The 12,155-nt window shown below is 48.6% G+C and overlaps 1 protein-coding gene across 7 annotated transcripts in view; it reads left to right on the forward strand.

The window, feature by feature from the left end:
* Positions 1–12,155, forward strand: part of dmd (dystrophin) — a 94,669-nt gene that overhangs the window by 45,312 nt on the left and 37,202 nt on the right. For 5 of the 7 annotated variants that reach the window (XM_024263140.2, XM_024263145.2, XM_024263141.2 and 2 more), the window contains 19 exons: positions 565–726; positions 1,401–1,502; positions 1,577–1,750; positions 1,821–1,976; positions 2,038–2,208; positions 2,285–2,464; positions 3,310–3,432; positions 3,512–3,682; positions 3,756–3,878; positions 3,947–4,081; positions 4,169–4,321; positions 6,412–6,582; positions 9,698–9,820; positions 9,936–10,108; positions 10,183–10,318; positions 10,829–11,004; positions 11,088–11,105; positions 11,232–11,379; positions 11,479–11,604. In XM_024263140.2, coding sequence (XP_024118908.1) covers positions 565–726; positions 1,401–1,502; positions 1,577–1,750; positions 1,821–1,976; positions 2,038–2,208; positions 2,285–2,464; positions 3,310–3,432; positions 3,512–3,682; positions 3,756–3,878; positions 3,947–4,081; positions 4,169–4,321; positions 6,412–6,582; positions 9,698–9,820; positions 9,936–10,108; positions 10,183–10,318; positions 10,829–11,004; positions 11,088–11,105; positions 11,232–11,379; positions 11,479–11,604 — 2,721 coding nt within the window. The remainder of the gene's footprint in view (positions 1–564; positions 727–1,400; positions 1,503–1,576; positions 1,751–1,820; positions 1,977–2,037; positions 2,209–2,284; positions 2,465–3,309; positions 3,433–3,511; positions 3,683–3,755; positions 3,879–3,946; positions 4,082–4,168; positions 4,322–6,411; positions 6,583–9,697; positions 9,821–9,935; positions 10,109–10,182; positions 10,319–10,828; positions 11,005–11,087; positions 11,106–11,231; positions 11,380–11,478; positions 11,605–12,155) is intronic. The other 2 variants (XM_024263142.2, XM_024263143.2) reach the window with 1 other exon arrangement.

Here is a 12,155-nt window from a genome sequence, read left to right on the forward strand (position 1 = left end):
GTTGTGAGGATGTTGTGAGGATTTTGTCTGGATGTTGTGAGGATGTTGTGAGGATGTTGTCTGGATGTTGTGAGGATGTTGTGAGGATGTTGTGAGGATGTTGTGAGGATGTTGTGAGGATGTTGTGAGGATCTTGTCAGGATTTTGTCAGCAGAACACCAGAAGAACACACTGTGAGGAGCAGCTCTCTGCTCTATATTTAGAGTCTTTATCCTCCTGGGAGATTACAAAGTTCTCCTACAGAGCTGTCTTTGACGTGCACGTGCATGTGCACGAGGCAGCAGCTTTGTTCCAGACTAGTCCTACAGTCAGTCTGAGAAAGACCTGCGAGAGACTGACAGCATGAGGCAGAAACTCACGAGTCCTTTCAGCACGGTACTGTCTGGCTTTGTGTGTTCTTCTTTGTGTATCTTTAGGTTTTTGTGCGTTATTGCACGTGTGTCTTTGTTTGTCTACATCTAGCTGGTTCTCAGTTTTTGTTCCGCTGGTTGAAGATGGACCAGACACTGTGGGTCATAACATGTCTGCAGTGCATTGTGGGTAACCTCTGACGTCCCTCCCCAGGCGGCGCTCCGGAGGAGCGAGCTGCAGAGCAGCCTCCAGCTGGCTCAGGAGAACGACCGGACCCTCAGACACATCCAGGACGCTCTGGCCAACACGGACCGCCACCTGTCCTCGTACCTCGCCGACCACATAGACGCTCAGCAGATCCCTCAGGAGGCCCAGGTGAGTGATGAAGAAGAAGACTCGTCCTCTTCATCAAACGGAGGTTTCTGGAGACAAACGCAGGACGAGGTCTGAGAGGAACCTCGAGAAGAGCAGAGAGGAGGTTCAGGGAGAGTTCAGGGTCCAGATCAAAGATCCAGAGAGGGCGGACGCAATGCATCATGGGAACTGAGAAACCTGCACACTACACACAATACTGTGTCTGTGTGGGAGAGTGTGTCTGCATTGTGTGTCTGTGTTTGTGTGTCTGTATGTGTTTGTGTCTTCAGTCCAGTGTGTCTATGTGTGTTCATTCCGGTGTGTGTTTGAGGGTGTTCTTTCTGGTTTGTGTTTCTGTGTGTGTTTGGTGTGGTTGTGTTCTTGTGTGTTCATTGTGGTTGTGTTTGTGTGTGTTCACTCTAGTGTGTTTTTGTGTTTCTGTGTGTGTTCACTCTGGTGTGTGTTTGTGTTTCTGTGTGTGTTCACTCTGGTGTGTGTTTGTGTGTCTGTGTGTGTTTGTGTGTGTTCATTGTGGTTGTGTTTGTGTGTGTTTCCTCTGGTGTGTGTTTGTGTGTGTTCTTTCCGGTTTGTGTTTCGAGTTTTGTTTGGTGTGGTTGTGTCTGTGTGTGTTCACTCTGGTGTTTTTGTGTGTCTGTGTGTGTTCACTCGAGTGTGTTTTTGTGTGTCTGCGACAGAAAATCCAGAGCGAGCTGGGCAACCATGAAGCGGCCCTGGAGGAGCTGAGGAGCAGGAACAAGGACTCCCAGAGGATTATGGGAGAGATCCAGCTGACCCAGGTGAACACAGACATGCACACTCTCACGTGCACGCTCTGACAGCATCACTGACGTCACTGAACCGTCTCCCTTAGAAACTGCTGGCAGACGTCTGGACCAAGTTCCGGTTCTTCCAGAAGCCGGTGAACTTTGACAGCCGCTTGGCCGAATGCGAGCGTGTGCTGGCCGGGGTCAAGGGTCAGGTGGGGCTGCTGGGCATTCGCAGTGTGGAGCAAGACGTGGTGCAATCGCAGCTGGAGCAGTGCATGGTGGGAAACCGCATCACCTGCCGGTCCAACAGGTACTGGGAGCTAAAGTCCACCGCTTTCTGTCCCACAGAAACTGTACAAGCTGCTGAGCGAGGTGAAGGCCGAGGTGGAGACGGTGATCAAGACCGGCCGGCAGATCGTCCAGAAGCAGCAGACCGAGCAGCCCAAAGAGCTGGACGACAGAGTGACGGCCCTCAAACTGCTCTACAACCAGCTGGGGGCTCAGGTCGGTGTCCTCAAACTCACCGCCAGGACGTGGAGTCCGCCGCTGACCGTGTCGCCTGCAGGTCACCGAGAGCAAGCTGGAACTGGAGAAGAGCCTCAAGCTGTCCAAGAAGCTTCGCAAGGAGTTGACTGCGCTGACTGAGTGGCTGGCTGCCACCGACGCCGAGCTGACCAGGCGCTCCGCCGTGGACGGCATGCCCAGTGATCTGGAGGCAGAGGTGGCCTGGGCGCAGGTACAAGTCCCACAGAGGCCAGCGGCCGGGTCCGTGTCCTCTGTGAAAACTCAGGTCAGTCTGTGTTTACCGGCAGTCCATCCACGGAGAGACGGAGAAGCGGCAGCCGCAACTACAGGCCGTGGTGGAGCTGGCGGAGGCGCTGAAGGCGGTGCTGCGCGATCACGCCGGCTTAGTGGACGACAAAGTCAGCCTGCTGCACTGCAACTGGATCGCAGTGACGTCCAGAGCCGAGGAGTGGCTAAACCTTCTGCTGGTGAGGCAAGCTGTCAAGATATGTTCACTCCGGGCAAGGAAATCAGAAATGGTCTCTCTGCAGACTTTCTATGGGTCACTTGAATAGGCGTTTACTTAGACTTTCTATTGGAAATGGTCTCTAGGAAGAGACATTTTCGTAGACTGTTGGAAATTGTATCTAGGAAGACACGTTTATGTAGACCTTATATTGGAAATGGTCTCTAGGAAGACACGTTTATGTAGACCTTATATTGGAAATGGTCTCTAGGAAGACACGTTTACATAGACTGTTGGAAATGGTCTCTAGGAAGACACGTTTACGTAGACCTTATATTGGAAATGATCTCTAGGAAGACACGTTTACGTAGACCTTATATTGGAAATGGTCTCTAGGAAGACACGTTTATGTAGACTTTCTATTGGAAATGGTCTCTAGGAAGACACGTTTATGTAGACTTTTGGAAATAGTCTCTAGGAAGACACGTTTACATAGACTGTTGGAAATGGTCTCTAGGAAGACACGTTTACGTAGACCTTATATTGGAAATGGTCTCTAGGAAGACACGTTTATGTAGACTTTCTATTGGAAATGGTCTCTAGGAAGACACGTTTATGTAGACTTTCTATTGAAAGTCGTTACTTGAACACACGTTTACATAGACTTTATAGACTTTGGCTGCTTGAACACACGTTTACGTAGACTTTATAGACTTTGGCTGCTTGAACACACGTTTACGTAGACTTCTCATCAGAACTGATCATTCAAATGCTTGTTTCTGAGCCAGGTGTGAACGCAGCTCCTGTCTCTGAATGGTCTGAGGACAGAACGTTTAGCATTCCAGACTTCTGGTCTTCTCCTATCAGGACTACCAGCGGCAGATGCACAAACTGGACGGAGAGATCAAGGAAGTGAACGAGTGGATGGACGGAGCCGAGAGGAAGATGGATGAGATTGAGAGTCAAGGACCCAACGACGGCGTACTGAAGGTTCGGTCTCTCTTAAAACTGCTGGAACATGAACCCGTTACCATGGTGACGGACATCCCAGTGCACGTCTGTGCTTCAGGTGCTGCGAGCTGAGCTGCTGCTGAACACGACCAGGGTGGAGGAGGTGGGGGCCCTGGCTCAGGAGCTCATGTCCACGCGGGGGGAGAACTGCCAGGTCCAGGTGGGGCCCCGGGTGGAGCAGCTGCAGCACAGGTTCAGCGCTGTGTCCCAGCGGATCGCCGCTGCGCCGGTACGTCAGCGTGAAGGCGTCAGAGGTTAGAGCGCTGCTCACGCCTCACTCGTGTTTGTGCACATGCATGCAGACGGCGGCCTCCGCCCAGGAGCTGCAGCAGTTCCACCACGACGCCCAAGTGTGGCTACAACTACTGGAGGAGGAGGCCAACCAGGGGGAGAACCTGAAGGAAGAGGACTTCCAGGAAGACAAGGTACCAGGGGGCGGAGTTTCAGGGGGTTAGAGTTAGCGTGCATCTGATGACACTATCTGTGCGCTTAGGACTGTGAGGAGGCGGCAGTCAAAGAGCTCCTGCTGAGAGGAGAGAGCCTGCAGAGGAGAGCTCCAGATGTAGACAAACGCGAGCAAGTCCGGCTGAAGCACCGCCTGCTGGACAGCAAGTACAACGCCGTCAAGGTGCAGCTGTCCTCGGGCCGCCCCGATACCACAGATAAGATCCGACTGTTTCAGAGAGTACATCATAACCGTCCCGTCTGCTTCCAGGACCTGCGCGTCCTGAGGAACAAGAAGGCCTTGGCCATCGCCCCGCAGTGGTACCAGTACAGGAGAAAGTCACATGACCTGCTGGCCTGGCTGGAGGAGATCCAGCGCACTGTGGACCAGCTGCCTGACCCCCCCGAGGGGGAGCGGGTCAAGGTGAAAGACGGGATCACTCCCATCCACTTCAGTCTTGTTCTGCTTTGGTTTGTTCTGGAACATTTTGGTTCCTTTTCCTGTTTCACAGCATTGGATAGAAACTTTCTGAGGCTTCATGAACCTGATCTGGTCCTGACTTTAGTAAGAACAGATGATCCAAAAACTGTTCAGGTAAAGCCTGAGTAGTTTGACAAAGAAAAGCAGAAGGAAACGTGTTTTCAATAATGCTTCAGTTCAGGTGTGACTGAAAGCTCGTCCTATTTTATAAATGTATTGGAACCAAAATCCCTCAGTTCTATCCGTCGACTGTATATGAGACCTGGACCGAACGATCCCGTCCTTTGGTGTTCCAGACAGAAAGTACTGCCAGATCCCATAGACTTCTATGTAGAAATAAACTGTTAATTGTATTGGTCAGAAAAAACATTCTGGATCTGATACTTTCTAACATCTTCTTGATATTCAAGTCATAAACTGACCACTCAGATGATGACAAGACGACGACTGAACTGACTTCATTTAGTTGGAGCTGGAAGTAAACGGTCTTCTATGGATGGCGTGGCTCCGTCCAGTTCTCTGAAATAGTCAATGGTTCCATCTAACACATTCTCATCACCAGGTCGTCACATACTGACGTTTGGTTAGAGAACCCTGCGCATCACCTTTTGACGTTTGGGGTTTCTCTAACTCATCGTCTTTTATTGTGCTGGTTGTTCACATTAAATAACCGGCACCGGTCCAGTATCGGGACGCAGAGCGCACCAGTATCCTAACTCAGTACCGGTACCCTAACCCTTACCCAATACTGGTTTGCGCGTGGTACTGCGTCTGGTACCGTGTCCAGTGCTAGGTTTGGTTACTGGTACTAGACACATCCCAGGGACCAGTCCGTATCCTGTGAACCAGTCCGCGTCATGTGGACCAGTCTGTGTCCTGTAGAACAGTCCGTATCCTGTGGACCAGTCCGCGTCCTGTGGACCAGTCTGTGTCCTTTGGACCAGTCTGTGTCCTGTGGACCAGTCCGTATCCTGTGGACCAGTCCGTATCCTGTGGACCAGTCTGTGTCCTGTAGACCAGTCCGTATCCTGTGGACCAGTCCGTATCCTGTGGACCAGTCTGTGTCCTGTAGAACAGTCCGTATCCTGTGGACCAGTCCGCGTCCTGTGGACCAGTCCGCGTCTTGTGGACCAGTCCGTATCCTGTGGACCAGTCCACGTCCTGTGGACCAGTCCGTATCCTGTGGACCAGTCCACGTCTTGTGGACCAGTCCGCGTCCTGTGGACCAGTCCGCGTCCTGTGGACCAGTCTGTGTCCTGTGGACCAGTCCGTATCCTGTGGACCAGTCCGCGTCTTGTGGACCAGTCCGCGTCCTGTGGACCAGTCCGTGTCCTGTGGACCAGTCCGCGTCCATTGGACCAGTCTGCGTCCTTTGGACCACTCCGCGTCCTGTGGACCAGTCCGCGTCCTGTGGACCAGTCTGCGTCCTTTGGACCAGTCTGCGTCCTGTGGACCAGTCTGCATCCGGTACCGTGTCCTGAGGGTTGCAGACCCTTGATTTTACGAACAGCCATCACATCAATAAACAATGAGTTAGGGACACCAAAAACATCAAAAGAGTGACTCAGAGGATTCCGATCCAAACGTCAAGATGTGACGACTTGGAGATGAAAATGTTCTGATCCATCTGGAACATTCTCCGCCTCATTCCAGACTTTCTGTGAAACAGGAAAGGTGTGGTTCGACCTCCGTCTCTGATTCTGTGTGTCTCTCACTTTCAGATGATTACTATGACATTTCGCTAAGCAGACACTCACCTGCTTCCTCAGACTCACCTGTTGCAGCGGCCATGTTGAAGTGTTGTGTGTGTGTGTGTGTGTGTGTGTGTGTGCTTAAGCGTGTCTCCTGGTTGTGAATAAACCTTCAGCGTTGAACTCTGACTCTTTGTAATTGTTTTTGACTCTCACAAACATGACTCCTCCCCCTAAGCATCCGTGTTGTGTGTCTCCCAGCATTTCCATGTGCTTCTTTGTGCATGACCCCACCCCCCCAGCTAATAGCGAGTGACCTTCCTGGTTAATTTTGTCCAATAGGAAATTGTCTCAGAGTTGGACGTGAAGAGGGAGGAGCTTAAGGCGGTGCAGGACTTAGCCAATCAGCTGTCAGAGGCCGGAGCTGCCGGCCTGGTGGAGCCTCGCCAGCGGCAGCTGAACACTCGCTGGCAGGAAGTGGAGGGTGCCATCGGTCCCTTCAGAAGACGAAGTGTGAGTCCCTGAAGGCACCGTGCACGTGTGTGCAAATAAAAACCACCTGAGAACGACTAACCAAAACAAGCGCTAGCTAACCCAATGGTAGGGTGAGTCAATAAACTTTGAGAAGCCCCGCCCACTGTCAGGTGGATTTCCTCCTCCATCTTTAAATCTTTTAAATTAAGCATTCGCAGCTGGTCCGTTCTTCTGATGTACCATTCAAACCGTCATGGACCTGCTGAGTTCTGACACCTGCTGTGTCTGGACCAGCGTCCAAGCACTGATGAAGATACTTTTGTCTACACTAACGAAGACACTCGTGTCTTCATAAGTGAAGACACCAGTGACACGAGTGTTTTGGATGATGTCTTCATCTCTGATTATCAGTGAAGTCTTCATCATGTTTTCTCAATCAATGGTCCATAGAAGATTACATGATTGTTATGTCTTCATCCCTGGTCTGTTCACCACTAGTGTTCTTATCAATGGTGTCTTCATCCTGGTATCTCCAACACTTGTATTGATTGTTGGTGTCTTCATCCTGGTATCTCCAACACTTGTATTGTTTGGTGGTGTCTTCATCAGTGTAGTCTTCATCGCTGGTGTTAAACCAGTAATATTGTCATCAGCTGGTTCCTGGGTTCTTAATGTGAATGGATTAATAAAGAAGTTCAAGACCTTTATCAGACATTCACTCATGACTCCTCTCAGGAAAACTACAATGAGTTACTAACTACCAGCTAATATTACCAGTTACATCTAAAAGGCTAGTCAGTAAAGCACCAATCTTCTCAGTCCTGTAGCTCTGGGTTCATCCTGGGTGACGGTGGACAGACGTGAATCACAAACATTTCAGACCATCCATCCTTTTCATAAACAAATGATTTTATAGTCAAATCTATGACTTTCTTATAGGCTAGAGAGAAAAAGCTGATTAAACACATTAGAGATAAAATAATGAAAACAAACGTTGGAAAAATAAACACTTCAGGTTCAGTCGTGAAATCTGAAAAACATGGTGTTTAACATGATGGATGTTTAGTGTTAATGTGAATGTCTGAAAATGAAAATCTAACTTAAGTCTTTTATTAAACTGAATTCAATTTTAATACAAATCTGATTAGTTTTGTGTCATTTTCTGAAGAGCAAAGATCTCACTAACATAATTCTCTTGAGATTGTTGAACTTAAATAAAGGTTTGAAAAGGTCTTTGAGATCCTATGGTTTGGATGAATCTCTTTGGTGTTTAAATGTTGGTAGAGTATAGATCCTCCAAAGACTTCAGAGATCTCAAAAACACAATCAAATCTCGTCTAGAACAACTGGGTCTCCACATGCTTCAGAACGTTGCTCCATGATGCTTGATGCCTCTCCCATGATGCATCTTGATGACAGTCCAGGATTTCCCATAATGCATCTTGATGGTTCTTAGTGACAGAACACAACACTCCGTGATGGTTCCTGAAGGTTCACGACAGTTTTGATGTCAGAGCTTCCTCCCCTGTTTTCTTCTGTCTTCTCCTCCCATCCTCCTCTCTGTTTTTCACTCCGACTGTAACAAACTGGAACCTCCTCTAAAACAGTTCAGAGACAGCAGAAAACACGTGGAATCAGTGGAACATGAAATGAGATACACAGCGGTGGTTCCTCACATGATGGAAGCCGTGATGTGTTTGTGTGCATCAGGAAAAAGCATCTTCCCATCAGTTTGAATAGGAAATGATGAACTCCATCCATCTGGGACACAGGAATAAAGGCATTACTCCCCCCAATGACTGCCCCCTCTGGTCACCTGGTTCTGGAGATGAGATGATGAAGGACGGCCCGTCCCAGTGATGTTTATGATAAAAAAGAGAAACGAAGTAAAGAGTGACCACATACATGAACATTTAGATGTTTGTCTTAATGGAAGTTTGGATTCTAGAGGAAACACGAGTCTTGTTCTGAGGGATTCCTGACAGTGTTCTATTAGAACTTCATCAGCAACATTTTCATGAGTCTTTTGATCCAGGTTTCTTTATTGTCAGAAGTCCTCAAATGTGCCGTCAGAACATAAATCTCTGCAGGAGTCATTAAAAATCTACTGATTTCTCACCTGGATCTACTGTTTTTAAAGACAAATATCACTGTGTCCTAAACATATTCTAGTCATGAAGTGAAGAGCTGTAACAATGTCATTACATGTCATGTTTTCTAAATAGTCTGAAATGAATATGACATTTAAAACCAAACAAACCAAACTTAGATATTAGATGTTATTACATTAGAGCCCATAATGTTCCATGAGTCTTCATGATGTTCCATGGAGGACCTTTGTGTCTCTTCGGTGTGTATCCTGATGTTCATGGTGGTTCTTACATGTGACCATGACTGTGTCCATGCTTCAGACATAAACTGAACTGTTGTGGATTCAGTCAGCAGCTGTCCCTGATAGAAATGAAACTTTGATTCTCTGAAAGTGTATCAGTTCAGTTCTTTCTCTCATTGTTCTGGTAAAAACACGTTTTTATTTTCATCTCTTGACATGTTTGTGAAAGACTTCATTAGTTGAGGACGTTTGTTTGGAACCCCGTCTGTCTGTTCACCCCTACCAGCTGAAGATGTGAGGATGAGGATTCATCTGCAGTACTCCTGCTCTCCATGAGGGGGCGCTGTTGAAAACCTAAGCAAAAACCTACATTAATACCAAAACATGATTGAAAAATAGATTTGAATGTGTTTATTTGATACTTAAAGTGTCTCAGAACGATAAGTTCCTCTAAAAACAGCAGCTGAACGCAGGATGACCTGAAAGCAGCTGAGGGTAAATTCATAAAAGGAGAAATACGAAGCTGCAGGTCTGCACATGAGGATCTCCTCACAATGACCAGGTTTATCCTCAGATTAAATGCATACGCTATCTTTATCCACCTCAGCTTTTCTGATCCGTCTCCTGGTTTGGGCTTTCTCCAAAAAAGCAGAACTTTGTTCTCCTTTGTTGTGAAGTTTGTCATCATCAGATCAGATCTGGATCTGATCCAGACTCCAGCATGAGCAGACATGTTCTGAAGTCTCTGTTGTTCTCAGGATTTTGTCTCAGAGCTGCAGTTCCGTTCTGGAGTCTCTGATTCTATGTTCTGCTGGTTTTCAGGACCACGTCTCAGACCTGCAGACTCTGCTCCGGTCGCTGTCAGAGACGGACTTCCAGCTGAACTCTCCTGAGTTCTGGCCGGCGGCCTTTTATAAACTGGGTCAGCAGGATCAGATCCTGAAGGTCAGAAAATGACGGACGTTGTTGTTCCCCACACTCCTCTGTTAGAATGATCCGCACCGAACCGCAGAGGCGTCTCAGGTCCAAACTCTGGTTCAGCAGCATCATGTCCCTGCAGGAGGTCGGGGACAGCATCTCCGTTCTCCGGGGACCAGTGGAGGCAGCGCTGGCCCGTACGGAAGAGGTGGTGGCGGGGGCCCGGCCTCTGGAGGCTCAGAGGATTCGAGAGATGTCGGGCCTCCTGAGCAGCAACTGGGACAAAGTCCTTAAGCAGCACCAGGACCGAGTCCGGTGAGGAGACTGACGGTACTGAATGGAGACACATGTTTCTGCCCACGACCATGTGTGTGTCTGTGTGTAACCAGGCGCTGGCAGGAGTGCAACTTCAAGTGGCAGAAGTTTGTGTCAGACCAGCAGGCCATGGAGGCGTGGCTTGCTGATGCAAAGGCCGCTCTGGAGCTGGCGGAGACGCAGCCAGAAGCTCAGAGGCAGAAACTCCGGGTGACTATCACACAACCACAAATACACAACAAGTACACAAGTCAATGCTCGATGTATGCACACATGTGTGACACTCATGAAAACACACAGTTACACTCGTGTGTATGTCTGGTGTCAGGACTGGGGTTACAGGTGTGTATGCCTGACTCAGGTATGCACACCTGTACATACAAAGGTATACAAACATCATGAAAACACACACTTATACTTGTCTGCACACACAAAACAACTGTCCTGATTCATGTATACACACATGTACACACAAAGGTATACAAACAACAAACAAACAAAATGGACAAAGACCTTTGGTTTAGTCCAGTTTCTTCTGTCTAAGAAAGGTGACGGAGGTGTCTTTTGTCTTGAGTACTCTTCCATCCATCCATCCACCCACCTATCTGATGACGCACTGATGAAAGACCAGCCTGTGACACAGAGCGACCATCATTTGATGACCCATTGGCTGGTCCCTAGACCCGTTTGTCTTGACTCCACTGCTGCACCTGTGTGCAGGTGCTGACGGAGGCCCTGCCCCTCCAGGAGAGAGTGATATTCAGAATCAACTCAGCAGGTGAGGAGATCTGCCACCTGAGTACCCCCGAGGACGCTCTGCAGCTTAGAACGCAGCTGAAGCTGCTGAACAACAGCTGGACCGCCATCGTCCAGCAGCTCCAGGAGCACCGCAGGAGGTGTGTCCGTTACCTGTGTATGGTCCTACAGGTGTTTCTGATTGGTTCTACATCTTATATGTTGTCTGGTTGATTCTGTGCAGCCTGCCCGGCTTCAGCAGGTAAGTTCAATAGAAATGGAAGAACGTTTTGGACCAGTTTAGAGCTTTTGGTGGAAACCCCGCCCCTCCCCTGTGACCTTGTCTAGTGACGTCAGATAATAAAGAAAGTCTTCCTTCATCTTTCAGGTCTGCAGAGGCTCGAACTGCAGCTGCACAGCTGCAGGAGGACATGGGTTCTATGTCTGGCTGGTTGGACCAAGCTGAAGCGGTTCTGAAGATCCCCCTCCAGCCTGCAGAACCCCAGCACATCAGAGACACGCTGGACAAAGTCCAGGTACCGTACCCGGTCCTGAGAGGCCGAGATGTGAGGCTCTTCTAAAGACTGAGCATGCCCAGACCTGTGCTGACAAACGTGTGTGTTTGTGTGTTTCAGACACATGTAGAACAACTTCCTGAGAAAGAAGCAACCATGAATGATCTGAACTCCAGGCAGATGCTGGTCTCTGTTCCTGCCGAGAAGCTCAGAGACATCAAGATGATCAACACACGCTGGTCTCAGGTCAGCTGAAGATACAGGACCTGAACAGAACCTCAGTAGAACCTGAGGCGGGTCCAAATCTCCTTGCAGTAATCTTTTTACTTTTTGGCCCCTAGATTACACTCTTCTCCTTTTAAAAATGAACAGATTAGATAATCAAAGATGTGACATCAAAGTAGTCAGAGAACGTGATCATAAAGAAATAAAGATGTTTCTGGTCATGAGTCAGCATCTAGAGCTGCTCTGAAACATTCATCTCTGATTGGTTTGAAACAGATTTTGATTTTTCAACCTCGTGATTTGTTTCCAAGTCTTCTGGTCAAGAATCAGCAGTCATCCCGATTCCAGACTAACTCTAGACTGACTCCAGACTGACCCCATACTGATTCCATGACTACAGACTGATCCCGGACTGACTCCAGACTGACTGTGGACTGACTTCAGACTGATTCCTGACTGACTCAGAACTGACTCCGGACTGATTCTAGACTGACTCCAGACTGACCACATACTGATTCCATGACTTCAGACTGACTTCGGACTGACTTCGGTCTGATTCCTGACTGACTCAG

This window comes from Oryzias melastigma, linkage group LG2 (genome assembly GCF_002922805.2).
Source record: "Oryzias melastigma strain HK-1 linkage group LG2, ASM292280v2, whole genome shotgun sequence".
Lineage (NCBI taxonomy): Eukaryota > Metazoa > Chordata > Actinopteri > Beloniformes > Adrianichthyidae > Oryzias > Oryzias melastigma.